At 36.8% G+C, this 21,194-nt stretch overlaps 3 protein-coding genes across 3 annotated transcripts; all 3 read right to left on the reverse strand.

Moving 5' to 3' along the window:
* Positions 1-1,575: 1,575 nt before the first annotated feature.
* Positions 1,576-8,472, reverse strand: LOC134844115 (26S proteasome non-ATPase regulatory subunit 8-like). The gene is made up of 7 exons (XM_063860651.1): positions 8,365-8,472; positions 7,906-7,972; positions 6,218-6,320; positions 5,406-5,598; positions 2,887-2,960; positions 2,150-2,261; positions 1,576-1,710 (listed from the first exon to the last, which is right to left on the reverse strand). The coding sequence occupies exons 1-7, from the start codon at positions 8,470-8,472 to the stop codon at positions 1,576-1,578; spliced, it is 792 nt and encodes a 263-aa protein (XP_063716721.1).
* A 287-nt stretch (positions 8,473-8,759) lies between these two features.
* LOC134854107 (SUMO-conjugating enzyme UBC9-B-like) lies at positions 8,760-10,189 on the reverse strand. The gene is made up of 2 exons (XM_063870224.1): positions 9,806-10,189; positions 8,760-9,430 (listed from the first exon to the last, which is right to left on the reverse strand). Exons 1-2 carry the CDS (start codon positions 10,146-10,148, stop codon positions 9,279-9,281), a joined length of 495 nt encoding a protein of 164 aa, XP_063726294.1. The 5' UTR covers positions 10,149-10,189; the 3' UTR covers positions 8,760-9,278.
* Positions 10,190-13,140: 2,951 nt separating this feature from the next.
* LOC134857133 (probable isoleucine--tRNA ligase, cytoplasmic) lies at positions 13,141-17,883 on the reverse strand. The gene is made up of 2 exons (XM_063873504.1): positions 17,573-17,883; positions 13,141-17,079 (listed from the first exon to the last, which is right to left on the reverse strand). The coding sequence occupies exons 1-2, from the start codon at positions 17,796-17,798 to the stop codon at positions 13,511-13,513; spliced, it is 3,795 nt and encodes a 1,264-aa protein (XP_063729574.1). The 5' UTR covers positions 17,799-17,883; the 3' UTR covers positions 13,141-13,510.
* Positions 17,884-21,194: the final 3,311 nt, after the last annotated feature.

A 21,194-nucleotide genomic window follows, 5' to 3' on the forward strand; every position in this document is an offset into this window, starting at 1 on the left:
TGAGCAATCTCCCCCCCGTAATGACCAATTGAGCGATCTCCCCCCCAGCAAAAACGAATAAACTCTACAAAAAGACGTCAGCAAACGCAAGTAGATGGATGATGTGTTTATAGCACGCAATCAATTGACCGACTGAAGTTTATCTTACATGAGTATCGAGAAAAAATTTGAAAAAAAAAATCGAAATTTATCAAAATTTTTTTTTTTTTGCAAAGTTTTGTTTATGCGACCATAGCCTCATCGAATAAAGCGACTTACCAGGGTTGGTGCTCTAGCCTTGTATCTGAATAGCAAAAAGGTTCTCCGCAGCACCTTAATATTGTTCGCAAAAACTTTTCGTCATGTAAAGAAAGGAAAAAAGTAGCTTTTTATGGCTGTTTTATTGATTCTTTTTTCAATCCGAATGAAACTTTTGAGCTTTGATATTGTAAATTTTGGCTTTCCACAGTCGTTGGAAAATATGCTTTATGATTTCATGTCATTCAAACTATTTTCAAGTGGTTATAAACATATCTCAAGTACCTATTGAGCTATCTCCCCCCCACGCGAGAATGGGGGGGAGATTGCTCAATTGATCCTTTTACCCTGATACGAGCATTCTTGTCTATTGTTATACGAGTTGAGCTGGCAAAATGATATCATACTATAACATAAGATCTTGTTTAGTGGAGAGCGTTAAAATCAAAACACCAGCCACGAATCAGGACAAAGAAAAATAATTATGTTTGCGTTAGTTGCCTTGAAACTTTCGGCTGAATGTTCTGGCATTCAATATTATTTAGCCTTTTTTCTATCTGCGAGTTTTTACTCTTACCTAAAATTGCACGAAAATATCACGCTCAATCCCAATTTTGTTCACATCTCCGGCATAACAGTTCATGATGATACAACAATTGCAACAATTCATCTAGTATCTTCGCTTCAATCGCTAAAAGATGTGACCATAAACTATATTCAAATCACAATTCAGCTTTTAATATTTCAAGTTGTTATCTAACAATCATTAAGGAAAAACACATAAGATGTCAACTCATTCACTTTACATATCAACCTGACTCTTTTCCACTTTTAATTATCTTAACTACTAGGCGCAAACATTAGCTGTGTTTTTAAACTCACTTAAAGTTTAAGCATGTTAAATCAGGACAAGGCAATATATCGCCCAACAAAAAAATATACATATCTGCCTCAATCAGAAACACAGCAGCGGTTCGCTGTGGTGAACTGAACAATCTCTACCTATGTTGCCCTTTCTTTCGAGGGAAAATGATGCTGACTTCAATCTTAAAAATACTGTTTTCCTAGTCAGTGGAAAAGAATCTTGCGTGATAATAATTACGCCAAGAACTTGCAAAATCATCTATGCTTATTTTTTTAGCACAGTGCAGAAACCATGGGATAACTTGCAAATTCATGTAAATTGTACTCAGGATCCCTTTAGCCATCCTCATCTAAGCATGGTGCATTAAAAACCGAAATTGATCGGCTCAACTGTAATTTTCTGAAAATAACTCCGTCGTATCATTTTATAATGGCTAAATTTTTTGCAAGTCTATATTTGATAAATCTAGTTGATTAAATGATGGTCTCTAATTGGACAGCGTAGTTGACAAAGTCATTTATCATCTTGTCCGAGTCGATCTCTTTTTTCTCTTTTTCTTCACGCTTGAAAGCCACCAGACCTGTGACCGAGTCTACCTGCCACTGACGCTGAAACATGCACTTTCACTTGTTATTAACAAACCATTAGCTATGCTGCTGAGTCTAGGAGGATTGCTTCTTTCTCTAAAACGATTGAGCACTTTCCAGCCCTGAAACGCTAGTTTATTCAAATCACAGGTCTTCACCCATCATATCCAGTCAAAACAATATCAGCAAGAGCTTCGGAAACTTAAAATCAAAATTCATTATTAGAGAAAAAATTCTGGAATGGTTGTTTGTAAAATTTTCCAGATTTAAGATAATTTTCCGCGTGGAAATCGTTTGAAAACTTTTTTACGTACAACCGCGAAAAAAATTCTCAAGTTCAGAGCACAAACTCGATTCCAAATCGCCGACTGCAATGTGACTTTAATACTTCAAGTCATTTTCTCCAACTTCCTCATGTAAAATAAGTGGTATCTTTGTTTGAAATAAGCATGCGAGGTACCTGCAGAGCGTACGGCTTGACGAGAGCTTTGTCTTCGAAGAAGAGGATCCCGGCCGCCTCCTGCAGAGAGATGCTCTCGTACGACTTCTCCATACACTCCGCAATCTCGTCCCTAAATCAATCAAACATCCTCTCAGTTTTCAATCCCGTCTTTTCTAATCAAACAGCTTTTATTTGGGGAGCGGTGGTGAAGTTGTTACGTCTCCGCCTCTCAATTGAAAAGTCGGATGTTAGAAGCCCACCATGATCCGTGCTCGTTGCTTGAGGGTGAGGCAATATTACCCAGCCCACAAAAATAACCAAAAAAATGCATGTATATCTTAAACAAGTCACAACACCGCTTCTCAGGTGAAGAGCTGAACAGCTGGCATGTTTGTCCTTTCCCTTGTGGATAAACCGTCTTTACTTGATTATGCTCTATCAGGGGCGAATTAAGGGGGGGGGGAGGGGCGGCGGATCCCTCTTTGGTATTATTTTATGACATCCATTTTAGGCCGAACAACACTAAAATTTTCTAAAGGCGCTTTTGGCGCCAATATATTCTCATTATGAAGGGGAGCGCGCGCCGAAAAAAAGCGATTTTTTTGGTCAAGTTTCCCAAAAGTGACTAAAACGCGTTTTTGATCTGTTTTTTCAAAAATTCAAAAAAAGATAGACAAATTTTCTACATTTTTTTGAAAATCCACATTTCTGAAATCGGATTAGATTTGCTTTGATAAGTAATTCAAAATGGTTACCTGATTGTATTTGAAAGAACTTCAATGAAGAACTTGCACCGTTCAGAAGGCAGATTTGACTTTGAGAGGAAAATCTAAATATAAAACAACATCCTTGTACATAACGAACCCCTTAAAAAAAGAGGTGCGTTCAAAGGCCGTTCCCTATGGGAAATCACCCGAAATAATGTAAGCGTATATTATATGGATACGTTCGCGTGAACTGCAACCTCAAAACGAATGCAACTATTGTTTATTTTATTATGATTCTTATTATTATTGTATAAAATGGAATCCAAATAACATACTGAAGCGTTTTAATTGGAAGGTCACACAGTTGAAAGGTCATAGTATTTCACAACAACACACCGTGAAATTTGTAACGAAATATGTAAGCATGAAATATGTAACAAAATTTTCTCATTTGCTCGATTTTATTATGCTCATTTGAATGATCTGAAATGACCTTTAGAACTATTCAGGTATTCGTTTTGCAATTAAGCTCTCGTAAATGATCATCTAGTTCACAATTTAGCTCTATTGTAGTATTGCAAGCATTGTACCCATTTCCTTTTGTTCAGCCAAATTGCAGCAAAATGTGCGATGAAACTGACCTGTCTTCACAATCAACGGAAATCGAAAAATACGAGTGGAAACTGATTCTTAAAGAGGTTTGAATGCTTCAAAACTGAGCGATAGCTAACCAAGGACAAAATTATTTTACCATTAACTCGGTTGAGCCAATCATATATCATTAACTCTAATTTTCAACTGTTAAAATCGATTCCATTCTGCTGCATAATTTCATTTTTAATCCTCACAAAACTTTTATTTAAAGATGACTTTCACTTAGAATCCAACAAAAACGCATTGATAAAACTATTCGAGCTACACTTGAATGACTTGATGGGTGCAAGGGACTTTAGCAGACCAGTTTTTTCGCAGACCTATCTTTCAGCAGACTCAGAACAATTAGGAAGCCAGAAAGCTAACTTCAAACGCAGCGTTGGCGATTAGCGACCGCTTAATCCGCTGCGTTTCCATTCGGCACGGGTGTTATTGTGCTCGCTGATTTAAACTATTGAGGTTGATCGTTTTGGTGCTGGGGATTTTGGCGGACCGGTTTTTTTAGTAAACCAATCCTTTAGAAGACTAAAAAAAGCAGATCAGAACACTGACTTCAAACGCGTCATTTGTAAAAAGCTACCGCTTGTTCTGCTGTACTTTTTCTGCAGAAGTGTTATTGTACGCTTAAATATGTGTTTTACCGCTACTTAAGACAATTTTTTTTCAAGTTGATAGTTCTGTTGACAAATTGTGAGATAACTGACTTAATTAGGGAAGCTTGCACCAAGACTGAGCGCCTTGTTCAATCAATTATGCTTCAATTTGACACAAAGGTGAATTTGCACTTCGCATACACAAGCAAAAAATGGTGAGACCGAATGCGCGAAAAAAAAGACCAGGTAATCAGATTTGAGTAATCTAAAATTTGGAAAGAAAGCGTGAAAATCTGAAAGAAAGTAAACATTTCCAGGGACTTAATATTGATATTGGCCGAACATAAAAACGGCAGAAACATGCAAAATTTTCAAATTGTCACTGACCACCGCCGAAATGAATGAAAGTTTATATTTCAAGGATTTCGTTATGAAAGAAGCAAAGTATTGATTCATTTTAATTGAATGGCAATTGATTATTTTTAAAAATTGACTATAGGCTAATTTTGTTTTTGGTCTTTCGCCCACGAGTTTGTCGCACATTCGGTCCTTCGCGCATGAGAACAGCCCCCAAAAATGACTGATAACACTACTGGGAAAAATGAATGAGTAAAACGTTGTGTCTACAAAATCTCTTGAGTGACTCGCGCCAATTATGAGTCTACATAATTGCTAAGTGACGCAAAAAATAATGACGCATTAGCAGCACCAGGAAATTTGAAAAACGAAATTTACCAACTAACATGCCTCAATTTAAAGAGTCTTATGGAACCACATTGGGTGACATTTCCCTAAATGTACGAAATGTGGCGCTCAAAAATAGAAAAGTAAAAATGATAAAGTGGTCACTTGAAAATGACCAGGTCCCATGAGAATAAGACACCTAGAGCTCCCAAATCGTTTTCATTTACATTTACAATTTTTCATCATTTAAGGGGGGGCTATAACCGAAAAGAACCATTCAGAAAGATTTCCCAGTACATGTTCAATCAAAATTTATGTTTCCCTTATTTCGTAAAACCTACCCCTCGCCATTTTAGGGTAGAAATTTCAAAAAAAATTGCCAACATTGAGTTTGGATGCCAATCAAGTTGACATAATAATGGTTTTTAAACGGTAAATCAAATTGAAGCGAGCATTTTTCTTGATATAAACAATATAGTAATTAATTACTCACGAGATTTTTGAAATGATTTATTTATTCGCAAATTGGTTTTCAAACTATTAAATGCGAAATGCATGCGGGACCTGTCTATCATAGTTGGTTTTTCGAGGGACCACTATCATAATAAAACATAAAGTTCCATTTAAGGACTGTACCTTGTTGTAGCTACCCTCCATCAAATACTGTTCAATGGACACTGGGTGTTTGATGTAGATGTTGTTGAGGAGGTCTCCGATCGAGATCATCTCCAACTCAGAGTGGAATTGGGCCAACTTATTCTGAGACAAAAGACACAACAGATGGCAGCCCACTAACTCGTGCATGTACGCTGATTCGGGTAACTCTGTTCTAAAACAAGGGGTGATGATATATTACAATAGGTGGTAATTTTAACTTAAATAGCTCGATCATTTTTTGTTATACTTCGCACAGTATGTACAATTTATTTTAAAAGCCAATTTTTTTTGCAAAAATGTAAAATTTGAATTTTTTTAGTAGCAGTTTATCTGGCAGAGTAATGTATTTGCAAAAAATCTCAGCAGCATGTACAACTGATTGAAAATGAAATGACTATATTTTGCATTACAGTTCTCAAATTTAATACATGCACTGTAGTTAAAACTACCACCTATTGTAACATATCACCAAACAAGGCATAGAAATTTTTAACGCAGAACTTATACACACTTGAAAAAAATCAAACCATTTTTTGGAAACTACAGAACCTACTTCTGTTTTTCTTTACCAGAAAAATCGAACCATACTTTTGAAAAAAAAAAATCAGTGCGCTATGTTCCATTCGGTCCAAGATAGCACAGTTGAATCGGTTAAACTGTCGGAGAGTTATTTTCGAAATTTGTTCGAGACTAGAATTACATCAGCTCAATAACAGAAGGTGCCGAAAGCTTAGCGTGCCTTCTTTCACACTGACAAACAGAAATGACAAAAACGATGTAAGGATGATAACCTGAAATCAAAGTAGTATGTTTTGAGCTGGACAAAGTATCTCTCAAATGCCTCTACGTCCTCTGTCTCTATGCTCAACTGACAACAGATCTCCAGAAAATCACCTGGTAAACACAATACTGCTGCAGTTACAGTAAAAAAAATTTAAATTTAAATTAATGAAATTTTTTGCACCGTTTTGTCTGCAATTAATTGAAATTGAGGACTGTAACTTTGGTAATTGATTGTCAATGCCATTTGACACAGAGGTGAAGTTGGGCTTCGCTACACTTGCGATACAACAAAGCCATATCATTGCAAGATAGCGGATGGAAAACGAGAAGGAAGCTACAATGTCGAAAAATTTCAAAAAATGTCGAATATAACTTACATCTACAAAACTTTCATTTATTCAAATTGCAGTTAACATGAAAAGAATACAATCAAGGCCCTTGAGTAGAAATTCGAAATCATTTACCGAGCGGAAACTGAGCAAATAATTGATGAGTCGACGCCAATTGAGCCGAAAATACAATTATCTCAAAGAAAAACTTAAGTATAAAATTTTGGAAGTTAAAACTTTTACGCCCGACCCCTCTCAAAATTCACAAAGCAAAAATATATTTTTAACCTTCCACAATGCATTATACGGTGTCTTAGTTGATGTAAAACAAGCCGAAAACATTTGAATGAAAAAAAACATACAAAATCAGAGCTGGTATATAATAATAGTAAAAGGACTCATAAAAATGCTTAACAAAAAGAATGTCAGTGAACTCAATTAAAAGCGAAAAAGGAATAATTGTTTTTAAAAAAACGTGTATTTTTTATGTTGTATAAAAAAGGACCCGGATTCGCAGCCCAAGAAATATCAAGGCATTGTTTGGGAGGGGAGCTAATGCGCTCAGCTACCCATTTAATATTATATACATTCAATTCAATTGTTGCAAGGTGACCAAATTCTGTGTCAAGGAAATGGGACAAAACAGTTTTCAGAAATTCCGTCGACCTTTCTTGGGTCGATGAAAAACAAACAATTTCCGAATCACCATCAAATTTTGAAGAAAAGGTGCGGAAATGCCGTTTTCAGTGCTTTTGACTCAAGCCAAAGTTACTTTTAATTTTTTTTAGGATTCTGTGCAAAAAATAGGAGAGGTGACTACTACTGACTGCTCAAAGTAGAACAGGGGTGACTGATTCCTCGAAGTAGACCTATCGTATTGAGATTATGTACCTATCCAAAGTAAAACCATTTAATATTATACTGAATCAGGGGCGGATCTAGGATTTTCTCGAGAGAGGGGGGGGGGGGGGATTTTCAAACAAAAAATAAAGGTCGTCCAAAAATGATTTGCGAGCTCTCCCAAATTATTAGAAAGACCTTTTTAAAAAACAGGCCAATATGACGTTTTTAGACCCCTTTTGGCAAAGGTTTTGATTTAAAAAAAAATCATTTTTCGGCGCGTGATCTACCCTCCAAATTTAGTGCATATTGGCGACAAAGGCGTCTTTATTAAAAATTTTAGGGATCCTTTGGAAAATCAGGGGGTCCAATCCCTAAATGGAGTCTTCCGATCCCCCCCCCCCCTAAATGCGCTACTGTACTGAATGTAGCCTTGAAAACTCAATGTAGATGAGATGCAGTCCTGAAAGTTTAACTATCGGGGCGTATATTCTTCGAACACTAGTCGGTTTGTTTAAGGTACTCACGTGCTATTATCAGTTCAGCTTTGGTGGCCTTGTCATTCGGAAAAAAGTTAAGTGTCAAAAGAGCGATCTGAAACAAGCATAAGGAACGTTATACTACATATAGAGGTTTGTGCTAGTTATATTCAGCTGATGAGTGTTTTTGTTAGGAAATCTGCAATTTGTTAGCACAATTTTAACCTCATTTCAGAAAAAAAGGGCTGTCTTAATAAATTATTCGGAAATTATATGCATAAAACTTATCCATTATCCATCCCGTTGCATTTCTCGTTTTAATCTCATAGGGTAATTCTAGTCCAGCAAAGTCTCCAGTTTTTCTCGACGCCAACTTAAATTTCAGGAAACTTCAGCGAGTAATCCAAATCACGATTCAAAAAAAATCAGTATGCTACCACACTTGAGCCCTTGCGATCACGTATAAAAACAAATTAGCGAAGTCGCACAATCGGCACTACGACTTGCCTTCATTTTTGATATGAGCTGTTTGCACTTGTTCACGTCTCGCCTCTTGTTGCTGAACTCTTTCTTCAGCTCCTCGTAAAGAGGCTTCACTTGTTGCACTGAAGACATTGCAAGGTCAGATAAGGTCAATTTTTTCTGCACAATTTAAGTCACGTACAATATGTTCACTAAATTAAACTCGCAGTTTCTGTTTATACAACACACTATCTGAAAAAAAAATCTATTTATCGGAACACACGTCTTTAAAAATTAATAATTAACTAGTTAATACCGATCACGAGGTCAACAAAGCAGCATTACATTACTAATTTTTAATCTTTTCCCAAGAGCGGAACACCTAAAATGCTGATCATTTGAATAGATCGAACTACTTCAATTAGAAATAAAAACTCACGGACGCTATGATAATGATTAAATTAAAAAAGAGAACTTCAACTAACAAGTGTGTTTATCGACTATTTGCCTGCAAATCAAAAAATTCATCAACATAAATCGTCAAAGTATACTGCTATCGCTTCCAAGTACAATTTTTCAGACAAAACAGACAAGAGTAATCAGTACGAAAATAGCTACACCAAACACTGTTAAAATTAAAGTATCAAAACAGCTGCCATGTTCTTTTTTCAGCTCTTTAAACAGAAATTGTGACATCAAAAAATGATATTCGATCGTCAACGACATTAGAAAACACACGAACATTGACAATCGAACATGTTTCATCTATAGCCAATGACAAATTACAAAGCCCTTAAGCTCTGTTTTCCTTGAATGAAAAACATTTTTTTTTCCAATTTTGCATAAAAAATGGCCATCGATGAAAAAACATTCCATCTCCTATCAGGTGTTAATTGAGTCTAAGTTTGACTTTTGCCGGGAAGAATGGCCGACTGACTGCACCCACCCCCTGTGGGGGACTAGTGACCTGACGCAAATTTTTCCGGGGGGAACTGTCTGGCCTGGGCTTTCACTCTCCGGTCGTATTCTACTCTGTCTGAGCTGAAGGTGGAGTAGGCGTCTGCTTGGGCGGGGTCCTTGATGTTGGGGTCATTCAACAAGTCCTGAATACCTAAAAGACATTCGATGACTTATCACAAACTGCTGGTTTTTTACCGTGAGCTCGGGAAATGAACTTAAAAACCTTAGACAATTGTAACAATCACCTAGTAATTGGATGAGCATCAATTCGACAGAATTTTCCAGAGCTAAATGTCCAAATGGTGAATTTATTTTTCCTAATTCACTTTTTAATGGCAAAAACTTTAGCCCAGGGGAAGGTTGGCGGCAATCACCACCCTTTAATTCCGTAAAACCACCGCTAAAAAGCAACTATTTGGTTACAACCTATTATAAATTGCTCTAAAATGTCATTTATGGTATGAAAAACCTATTTGGTCAACCTGAAAAAAAACTCAAAAAATCTTGTGCAATAGAAAAATCTTACCTAATAGAATCTGTTTTATGGTGACAGCTGGTTTCCAATCTCTCTCCTCGTCCAAAAGCGACAGACAAACAGTCCCACTGGGGTAAATGTTTGGGTGGAACAAGGGGGGCTCAAATTTGCATTTGGGGGGACTGATTGGGTAATCATCTTTGAATATCATCCGTAGTGGGTAAAGACCCCCCTCCCATAGAGTTCCCTTCTTGCCCGGAATGCCACACTCCCAGTTCATCAGGTTCCATGTTCCGTCTGGGTTCTTGGAGGGTTTGGCTATGAACCCAAAGGGATGGTCTTTCCTCCAGCACTTTCTCTCTTCCTGAAGCCGACCAATCGCAATTCCTGACATCGTTTGTCTGAAACACAGAGACTGAACAGACGAGAATTTCTAAAACTAAACTACAGACCAAATTTTTAATTGCATAATCGAACATAAAAAGGAGCAGAAATAAAATTAACATAAAATTTGATTTAAAAAATAGCGAATTTTTGTGTCAACGAAAATTTATTTCAAGCCGCTTTCATCCCACGAGTATCATTCCACTTAGAATATCAAAAAATTTCAGGCCGCTTTTTCTCGAAATTCCGGTAAAAAACTTTTCAGCCGTCGAATCGCGACTGAAAAGGCTTTAGAATGATACCACACACTCTCGACATTATCATCGGTAACAACAACGCCACCGCTGCCGAAAACAAAATCATCACTCAACTCTAGATTCGGATGTCAAGAGCCACAACGAATTTTCATGCGATTTAATTGAGATCATAGTTTTTCATAAAAACTAAGCAAGTACACACCTGAGCCTCTAACAAAAACGCCCCAAAAAAATTGTATCACATACCCTAAGAAGAGCGTGATAAACATTTTCATTGTGGTTTATTTTTTTGCAAAATCAGGTAGCACTAAAAATATTATTTCAGCGCTTTCTTAATTTGTCCATATTCTATAATCAAGTTATTAACAACTTCAACAGAAAAAGCCAGTTGCAAAAAAAAATTAAAACGTGAAAAGTTGTTCTATGTGTGTAACTTTTAAGAAGACGTATAATGTGGGGGGATGAGAAGAGCAGAAGCGACTACAAATCAGCTTCCAAATCAAATTATAAGCACTTGCTTAATACAGAGGTGAAGCTGAGCTTCACACAAGTTGCGAAAAAAAGTACTTGCGAAAGAACGTCTGTATATTCGAAGTGCCAGATTCAATTTGACAAATTGAACCCAGATGAAGTTAGCAGTGTTAAAGAAAATCATTAAGTAGGTTGAAACTCTGAAAAATCAAAATAGCCCAAGAACAGCTGGAAAAGTGCCAATGAACTCAAGGCAAACAAAAATACGGACTGACTATTTTAAAGTATATTACAACTTTCGAATTATGAAAAAAATAGCTCAAGAAAAATTTATGATTGACATTTTTTTGGATAATTGCAAAACGTGGATCAACACGTGAAATCTTAAAATTCTATTCCACTTTCGAAACTAGAAGCCGTTCGAGGTTTTCCGCGGCATCGCGTTCTTAATTAGGGCGCGTAAAATGCCATTCTTTTAGCAAATGAATTTGAAATGAAGTTATGACACGGAGGCGCGGCAGAGCGCCTCAACACCTGCGATACAACAAAAACATTGCGTCACAAGATAATGAATAGAAAAAGAGACCGAAGTCCAGAGGACGGAGTTTTTTTTCCAAGATTGAGCTGAAAAATCGACGTCTACAAAAATTTCAAAATTTGTCTCGGATTATGCTTGTGAACAGCCTTAAAAAGCATTGAAAAACATTTACCGAGCGGCAAATAGGGCGACTAAAATTGGGCCGAGCCCCGATAAGCCTAAAACATAACTTGTGTCATTAAAGAGTTCAAGCTATAAAATTTTGAAACTCCAAGTGTTTACGGCTCATTCCTCTTGAAACACAAAAGGAACAAGACTATGTTTTTCCTTCGAAGCCACGCAGTAGAAATTGCCTAAGCCGATATAAAATGTTTGATCAAAAAAAAATGCAGATATAATAATTTGCTCTAAGAAAACAAAACGAGCTCACGGACATTTAGATGAAAACCACTAATCCGAAAAAACTATAATTGTATTGTATTTGACAATTGTACAATTGTATTTGAAAAAATTCATAAATACCTACGATGGAAAAAGAAGTAACTGCAGCACGAAAGTACCTGCAGAACAAATTTGTAGCAGATTTGTAAGAAATGTTGTTTTTGGTTTCGCTTACAAGAACACTTTCTCTCGTAAGTGAAAATAAATCAAAGATTAAACTGCGAAACACCAACACAGCAAAAACTTGGCTTTAAAAAGGAAACAATAAGGAGAAAAAAGGCAAATAATATTTAAAAAATATAATTTTTGCCATATGCAGGAATCGAACCCCAACCTAGAGATTAAGAGCCTCACGTCCTAGCATCTGCGCCACGTACTCTTGAATTGAACGAAATTCAAGACATGAATAAACGGGATAAACATATGATTTTAAATTTCCAAGGCTATGCAGCAAAAGAGCAATCAAAAAGGGCTCTTTGCTACTTTCCCCCACATTTCCCATTTTCTCAGTTGTCTTATGTGTTGTTATGGCTGAATGCGTGATGTTACGTTATACTTTATACAAAAGGAAATTAGTTTTTTAAAACTGAAATTCAAATATGGGGGGGGGGGGGGGTAGAAAAGAGCCAAGAAGCACTACTTTATGCAAGTTGGATTGGAACAAATCGCCTCGTAATAAACCGCTTGAGTAACAATTAATGTTAGTTAAGCATTCTGGAAAGAATTTAGCCAGTCGAGAAAGAAATTATTAGAAAAAATCTTAATACATATAATTGAAAAAAAATTCTTTGGCTAATCTTGTTGTTCCGACCACTTAATTTGGCTCTTTTCCACTTCCCCCACCTTTGAATTTTAAATTTGAAAAACTAGTTTAACATTGTCACAATTCAATGAAATGTTGCATGGCGAACAAACCAACAATTGTGAACAGATTTGTTCTTCTTACTTTACATCGTAACATCACGCATTTAGCCGTTATAACAAGTAAAACAACTATGAAAATCGAAAAATTGATATGTTGGGGGAAAGTGGAAAACAGCCAGGAATTTTTATTCGGGTGGGTTACTATTTCATCTCCACGCAAAATGATGAACCACAAATAACCTTCCAAATTGGTCGAATGATATTCAATGTCCAGAGTTTTTAAAGTTTTTTTTTTGGTTTTGGTTATTATTTGAAATTGTGAAGCTAGCCAGTAACGCGATAAGTTTTAATCAAGCTATAACACACTCAGATTTAATTTGGAATAATCATTTTGAAGCTTAGTTCAGCGTTTCTCCAGCACTTGCAAAAAATTGAGTTACATTTTTGTTATTAAGTATGCAAAATTAAGTGTATTCAATTTCACTCTTATTAAGAATAGAGGAAACTTTGAGTTTAAACACGCATATGAACCGACTATTCTTGTTAAATGTGGATATTACTGATTAAGAGGAACGAAAAATAGAATCAGAAGAAAACATCTGGAAATGGTCTTCCAACTACATGCAACATGCGGGAATCCTTGGTAAGTTTCAAGATCAGAAAAATTAAGCAAAGAGATAAAAGGAAGACTGGAAAAAACAATAGTTTTAAAATTTGAATTTTAATTTAAGGCGGGATTTACCCAAGCATGTTTTTTACATCAGAAGACCAGTTAATTATATATTACATTTTCAGTCAAAATCAAACATACAGCGTTTCTCCGCAAAGATCATTCAATGACATCGAGTCCAGAGACCTCGCCTTCTTGTCGTCCAAAAACACAATAGGCTCCTTAGGTAGCTTGAACAAACACTGGGCAAACTTTGGCAACGATGTCTTTTTCAACCATCGACCTTTGGGGTTCTCGAGCAGTATAGCCCCACGTTGACTTCCATTTACAACGTTAACGAAGTTGCAAAGCGGATTCCCAGAATTATCGACAGAAAGCTCTGATTCGGACCCCAAAGATGAGCCTTCAATTTTCACGAACAACATTTGTCCATTCGAGATATTGCCAGATTTCAGTTCTTTCGTCAGCTCAGCATCTGTGTACACGCAATAATTCATACCTCGAAGATTCAGTACGGTTTCGATTTGTTTCAAAACAACATCAGTCGAGTGTTTGGTGCCGATCGGATTTTCCATGAGCAGAGTGCATTCTTTTCCCTCGAGGAACTTCAGAGAAGCGACCTTGACATTCACGAATCCAACTCCATTTGGCTTTGATGAAGGGTACATCAATTTAGCACCTGTTGATGATTCTTGTGACGACTCGTTAGGTCGACAGATGGTAGCGATAAATTTGGAGTCATGCAAATCGAAACTTTCCGAACAAATTATGTTGGAACCGCCAGAAGGAGGGCTCAAGAACGTCGGCTGTTTCACTGAAGATACTATAAGTTCGAAGTTATTCTCTACAATTTTAGCCAACTTCGAACCAGGGTCAACCTCGATATGAACCGATATTTCGTCATAAGGGTTAAGTTTCCCTGCCTTCCTCAACTTCTGAATTCTATTCACCATTTCTCGCGCAATTCCCTCCTCTTTCATTTCTTCACTGGGCGTGATATCAAGAAGGATCAGGAAATCGTCACTTGAAAGTGCCTCGTACCTCGCAAACTCCTCTTTCACACTCTCGTCAAACTGAAGTTTCACCAGCAGCTCTTCTTCTGTCAGCTCGTAACCACACACTTCAATTTTGCCACTTTCTTTCAGGTTCATCAACTGAGAGTCAGACAATTTCTTAATTTCATCTGTAACATTTTTCATATCTTTCTTCAACTTGGTTCCCAGGAGTTTCAAATTCGGCAACGCTTTGTACGATATTTTGTACTTGTGCTTATCTGATGACGTTTCCAGACTCTTCACATTAAGTTCTTCTTTTATATACTTCGACAGACTTTCCACATCTTTCAGACACTCAGAGTCACTGTGGATAACTATTACTTCGGACAAAGGGTACTTTATTGGTAGTGTTTTTCTATCTCTTACTAGCCTTCCCATTTCAACGACAGTCTGCATTCTGGACACCGCCTTTTCAATCGCCACATTTATCAAGGCATTCGAGGGCTTAGGCATGCTTAAGAAGTGTACCGATCTCAGATCGGGGCCGAGCTTCGCTGAATCTTCCAGAAGATTCTTCAAATTTTGGTACATGTATTCTGTCAAGAATGGTATAAATGGCGCCATGAAACGAACCATGTCGAATAGAGTTGAGAACAGAGTAGTCAACGAAGACATACATTCATCCAGACCATCTTGACCTCTGATGCGTCTTCGGTTCATTCGCACGTACCAATTTGTCAAAGTGTCGATGAACTTCACCAATTTTGGCACGACCGTGTACAATCTGTACGCTTGCATTTCGTCATTTACAAATTCAATAAGCGACTGTGTCGAACTAAGAATCCATTTGTCCATATAATTAGTCACATTGTCCAGAGAGGTTTCGTTGAAAGTAAACTCAATCCCATGTTCGCATTTTAGATTTTCAACATTTTGCACCAAGAATCGGTACGCGTTGAACCACGGAATGAACACTTCTTTCAGCACTGATTTCACGCCATCCTCGCGGAACTTGAGCTCTTCCGCTCTCACGACCGGAGAGTTTATCAGGTACAGTCTAAGCGCGTCAGCGCCGTAGTTATTCACAATGATCTCTGGATCCGGGTAGTTCTTCTTGCTTTTCGACATTTTCTCGCCATTCTCAGCCAGAATCAAACCGTTGCAAATCAAATTTTTAAATGGAGGCTTGTTGAACAATGCCGTCGATACAATCAGCAGTGTATAAAACCAGCCTCTGGTTTGATCAAGGCCTTCAGCGATAAAATCAGCCGGGAAATTCTCCTCGAAATCCTTTTTGTGCTCAAACGGATAATGTTGTTGTGCGTAAGGCATGCTCCCACTTTCAAACCAGCAGTCAAACACTTCGCTTATTCTCTTCAGAGGTTCTCCGTTCGGCTTAGAAGATGGGATCTCAATATGATCAATGGACTCTCGATGAATATCCGTAACTTTCTGCCCTGAGAGTTCTTCTAGTTCTGCGATTGACGATATACATCTAACTTCGGAGAAGTCACTGTTTGTCCAAATAGGCATGGGGTTTCCCCAGTATCGATTCCTTGAAATAGCCCAATCTCTGGCATTTGAGACCCAGTTCGCAAATCTACCTTCTTTGACCTGGTCCGGAACCCAGTACGTTTGTTCATTCGACTTCAGGAGCTGGTCGACTATTTGTTCCACCTTGATGAACCAACAGGGAATAGCACGATACAAAAGAGGTGTATTAGACCTCCAACAAAACGGGTAGCTGTGACTAATCTGCGACTGATGCACGAGTCTTCCGACAGACTTCAAATGCTTGCAGATGTTTGAATCTGCGTCTTTCACATACTGACCCGCAAAATGAGTCACTACTGAGGAGAATTTACCCGAAGCATCAACAGGACAGACTGCGTCTTCACCCTTCTTTATGATTCCGTAGCTCAAACAGATGCGGTAATCGTCCTCTCCAAAATAGGGAGCTTGATGAACGATTCCCACGCCTGCTTCATCCGAGACATAATCGTCGACGACAACTTTAAAAGCGCCACTTGCTTCAAAAGATTTGAAATAGTCAAATAGAGGAACATATTTTGTACCCTCTAGTTTCTTTCCCACTATTTCTTCCAAAATTTGATATAGATCTTCCGTCTTGAAAAGCGCTTTTAGACAGTTTTTCATCATGATGTAGAATTTTCCGCTACTCAGCTCCTTGACCTTGACGTACGTCTGCTTTGGGTTGACACAAAGCGCCAGGTTGCTAGGCAAAGTCCAGGGTGTTGTTGTCCAGGCTAAGAAAGAAACATCTGGTTCATCCGCGAGAGGAAAACTTACTATCACCGCCGGATCATTTACATCTTTGTAGTTCAAATTCGCTTCAAAGTTGGACAATGGGGTGTTACAGGCTGTTGAGTAGGGCATTACCTTGAACCCTCGATATACGAATCCCTTTTTGAACAGCTCGCTGAACACCCACCATACCGACTCCATGAACCAAGGGTACATTGTTTTGTAGTCGTGTTCAAAGTCTATCCATCTGCCGACTCGCTTCACCACTCGCTCCCACTCACTTGAGTAGCGCATCACGATCCCACGACAGAGTTCGTTGTACTTGGCGATCCCCATCTTCTCAACATCTTCTGGACCTGTGATGTTGTGCTGCTTGTCGATTTCGTACTCAACTGGTAAACCGTGACAGTCCCAACCGAATCTTCGAACTACGTTGTGACCTAGTAAAAATTTAGCATGATTTAAGTTATATAATTCACTCAAAAAGAATTTGATCAAATTAAAAGTCAATTTTTCTTCAAAAATTTAAAAAACCTAATAACTTTCAGTCTAGTGCAAGTTTCAACAGCTTTATTTCACTTAAAAAATAAGGTTTTTGTTCAGAATGAGAACAGATATCAATTGAACTGAATTATTAAAATATTTTTTAATCTGAAGATTTAAACTGTCACAATAAAGTCAAATCCCTTCGAAACTTTTTTTCATTCAAAAAACATGGGCACTGTTCTCATGACAAAAAAACTTCCCAACCATCAAAATCTTAACTCTCCAAAATTTACGGAATAATTGTCGCCCTTTTTTCAGACTCATAAAATAACTATTTCCAATCCTGATTGAATAAAATAATTTCCTATACTTCCAACCATCTGCCTTGAGTAACTGACTGCCTATTAACAACAAAATTAAAATGTCCAGTTTCTTGACTTAACTAACCTGACATGTGTGCAAATCTGGTGACCGTATCTTTGATAGTTCCAGCTAAGATATGTCCGTAATGGGGCATCCCAGTCGCAAAGGGAGGTCCATCATAGAACGTGTACGCCGGCTTCCCCTTGTTCAAAGCCAAACTCGTTTTGAAAGCATTGATTGAGTCCCAGAATTCTAGAATGTTCTGCTCCTCAGTAGGAAAAGATATATTAGACGGGACTGGTGTCACCATTGCCTACCTCTGATAACTCTCAAAACTAAGAACAACTGTTTCTGAAAATTACTTTGAGGCTGTCTGATATTCGCATTATTTAGACAAGTATAGCCGGTTGTCATGCAAGTGGCACAAAATGTTACGACCGTATTCTTAAAAATACGTTTTTTTTTCAAACTAGAGTCGTTTTTTTTTTGTGCGTGGCGTGATAAAAGAATCTAACGAACGCCTAGAACATGAACATATTCGACAATCACAGTTGAACAGGCAAATTGTGCATTGATTTGTAGACAAATGCCCATGAAAACAAAAAAAATCATAAAAAAAATTAAAAAGAAATTTCGAATGTTTTCTCATTTTTTGTGCAGATATTTTTTAAGTTTTTAATCCAAGAACGCGCTGAAAAATTTTTCAAAAAATCATTTTACTAGAGCAAAGCTAAAACTTCATGGCCTATTCATTTATAAAGTCTGCTCGCTTGCTTCGTTCGCTCAAATTAGACCAATAAGCAAACACTTCGAACAGGTTTTTCTCGAAACTGAGATAAATTTTTGATGTCATTCAAATCACGACTGAACGGGCTTTCAAATGATATATCGCTCGACCCATTCTCACTATTTTTTGTGGTACCTGATTTCGCGCGAAAAAAAAACAGATAAAGTTCCTCCTTTATTTCAATGGCCAGTAGAAAACTGGACGAGTATTCTCCGGTCATTTCTCCCACGATATGGCAGAATTGACTCATAAACATAGCCAATACAGGGGGTTGAAAAGTGTACAAGAACAAGGCACTGAAAAATATGGCTTGAAAATGTCTGAATATTTTTCAACTTTCGAAAAAAAAAATCAGTTTGAAGCTCTTCGAATTTCAAGAATTTCATGATTGTCACTTTTCAATAAAATTAACCCAATTTTTTTTAAAACTAGATCAATGGTTCAACTTTTTATCCCTCTGGGAGATCTCAATTCTAAAATCCAGTTTCCAAACTCGTCATTAGCATTTTTTTGCGCATAACTTTTAGCAGAAGAACATGAATTGACCTTGAGAGAGCATTCTATAACTTGAAGTGAAAAAAAACAATCAAGAACTGTAGAACTGAAAATCACTTCGTTTTTTACACTGTAACAAAAAAATCCATGTAAACATTTTGACAGTGTACTATTGTTAGAGTAAATTATTATGAAAATCCAAATGGCTACAACACTAACTTTAACCCCTACATTTTGTGATGCACCTAAAATTGGTCCGAAAAGCCAACATTCAGGCTCAATTCCTTCTTTTCACTTTTTGACGTGGTAGGAACAAAAAACATGTCTTTGCTTTGACTGAACCAGATGCTTTTGCCACAAACAATTCTTAATCAACTTAATCAAATTTTGTTAATCGACGACAACCCACTAACAGTGTCGCAACCAGGTTTATTGTCGCAACCAGGTTAGAAACTTTGCAAATAGTCAAGATTTTGATCTGACAGAAAACTGGATGCAAAAAATAGTATCTACTTATATATTTAAGCTGAAACAATCTTCAATTAAGTTCCAGAAGTCTTCATTTATGACAAAAAAATTAGAAGTTAACAATTCAGCAAAAAATCAGTTTGAAGCTCTTCGAATTTCAAGAATTTCATGATTGTCACTTTTCAATAAAATTAACCCAATTTTTTTAAAAACTAGATCAATGGTTCAACTTTTTATCCCTCTGGGAGATCTCAATTCTAAAATCCAGTTTCCAAACTCGTCATTAGCATTTTTTGCGCATAACTTTTAGCAGAAGAACATGAATTGACCTTGAGAGAGCATTCTATAACTTGAAGTGAAAAAAAAACAATCAAGAACTGTAGAACTGAAAATCACTTCGTTTTTTACACTGTAACAAAAAAATCCACGTAAACATTTTGACAGTGTACTATTGTTAGAGTAAATTATTATGAAAATCCAAATGGCTACAACACTAACTTTAACCCCTACATTTTGTGATGCACCTAAAATTGGTCCGAAAAGCCAACATTCAGGCTCAATTCCTTCTTTTCACTTTTTGACGTGGTAGGGACAAAAAACATGTCTTTGCTTTGACTGAACCAGATGCTTTTGCCACAAACAATTCTTAATCAACTTAATCAAATTTTGTTAATCGACGACAACCCACTAACAGTGTCGCAACCAGGTTTATTGTCGCAACCAGGTTAGAAACTTTGCAAATAGTCAAGATTTTGATCTGACAGAAAACTGGATGCAAAAAATAGTATCTACTTATATATTTAAGCTGAAACAATCTTCAATTAAGTTCCAGAAGTCTTCATTTATGACAAAAAAATTAGAAGTTAACAATTCAGCAAAACCTTTCATATTGTTATCCTCTGCATATGCCCGATTGCGTCTGAAACAGTTCAAACCAAAAGCAAAAGAAGCAAGTAAAGAAGCAAAAAAAAAACACTTCGGAAAGCTTTTCTTGAAGTAAAAATGGCCTTTTGATATGAGCTTTTATGCGCGCGGTTCACAACGAAATTATCAAAAATGAGCAAGAAGAGGATACAAGGATATTCGTCAGCAAACGTATTAACCGAATCAAATTTTTGCAGACTGATTTTTTCAGTAACTGTTTGGGTTAGTGTTCCGACCATTGAAACTGGCGAGGAACTTTGTATTCGGGTGTATTTTAGTTTTTCTATTGTTTTTGTTTTCCACGAAAATTCAGGCACCACAAATAATCATCGGACTGGGTCGAGTAATATATCATATTAAAGCCCTTTCAATCCTGCTTCAAATGACATTAAAAAAATTTCAAAAAGTGTATAAAAACACCGATTTGAAGTTTGTGCTTTTCATATAATTTTTGATTTTTTCGGGTTGCATCTATCAATATTTTCTTTGAAAAATAAAAAAAATATTCAGCAACGAACCAAAAAAAAATTGAAAACTTTGTGTTGTTCATTTTTTGAAGCCAACTGTTGACGATCAAGTCAAATTGGCTAACTTTTTACACATTTGTGTAGTTCTCTCATCACACCGTGGACAAAAGATGACAATTAAATGAAGTGCCGAGAAAAAATGGTTTAAAGTTTTTGAGTTTTAGTTCAACTTCGATCAAGTGAAGTAAGCTAGCAGACTTTATAGAAGAATAGGCCATGAAAATTTAGCTTTCCTCTAGTAAAATGATTTTTCTTCATTTTTTTTAAATGAAAAACCAAAGAAAAACTGTTCTGCAGTTTTTTTTTAATAATTATGGATGGTCCGAGCATTTTTTGTTACTTGCACAGCAACCGGCTATCCTTGTTTTAATTGAAATTTGTGATTTTTATCCCGCAAGCACGATTGACCATTTTTCAATCAACTTTCGATCTTCAACATTTTCAATCATAATGTTAACAAGATACATCTTTGATTTTAAGTTAAAAAAAAACAGTCATAGCCTTA

Source organism: Symsagittifera roscoffensis, chromosome 1 (assembly GCF_963678635.1).
Source record: "Symsagittifera roscoffensis chromosome 1, txSymRosc1.1, whole genome shotgun sequence".
Classification (NCBI taxonomy): Eukaryota; Metazoa; Xenacoelomorpha; order Acoela; family Convolutidae; genus Symsagittifera; species Symsagittifera roscoffensis.

Coding starts and splice junctions, on each gene's coding strand:
- LOC134857133 (XM_063873504.1), bottom strand. CDS start 17,798: ATGGTGACACCAGTCCCGTCTAATATATCTTTTCCTACTGAGGAGCAG. Junction 17,080..17,572: donor CAGATTTGCACACATGTCAG/GTTAGTTAAGTC, acceptor AATTTTTACTAG/GTCACAACGTAGTTCGAAGA.
- LOC134844115 (XM_063860651.1), bottom strand. CDS start 8,472: ATGTCTTCAGTGCAACAAGTGAAGCCTCTTTACGAGGAGCTGAAGAAA. Junction 7,973..8,364: donor AGCTCATATCAAAAATGAAG/GCAAGTCGTAGT, acceptor TGCTTGTTTCAG/ATCGCTCTTTTGACACTTAA. Junction 6,321..7,905: donor AGCTGAACTGATAATAGCAC/GTGAGTACCTTA, acceptor TGTGTTTACCAG/GTGATTTTCTGGAGATCTGT.
- LOC134854107 (XM_063870224.1), bottom strand. CDS start 10,148: ATGTCAGGAATTGCGATTGGTCGGCTTCAGGAAGAGAGAAAGTGCTGG. Junction 9,431..9,805: donor CATAAAACAGATTCTATTAG/GTAAGATTTTTC, acceptor AATGTCTTTTAG/GTATTCAGGACTTGTTGAAT.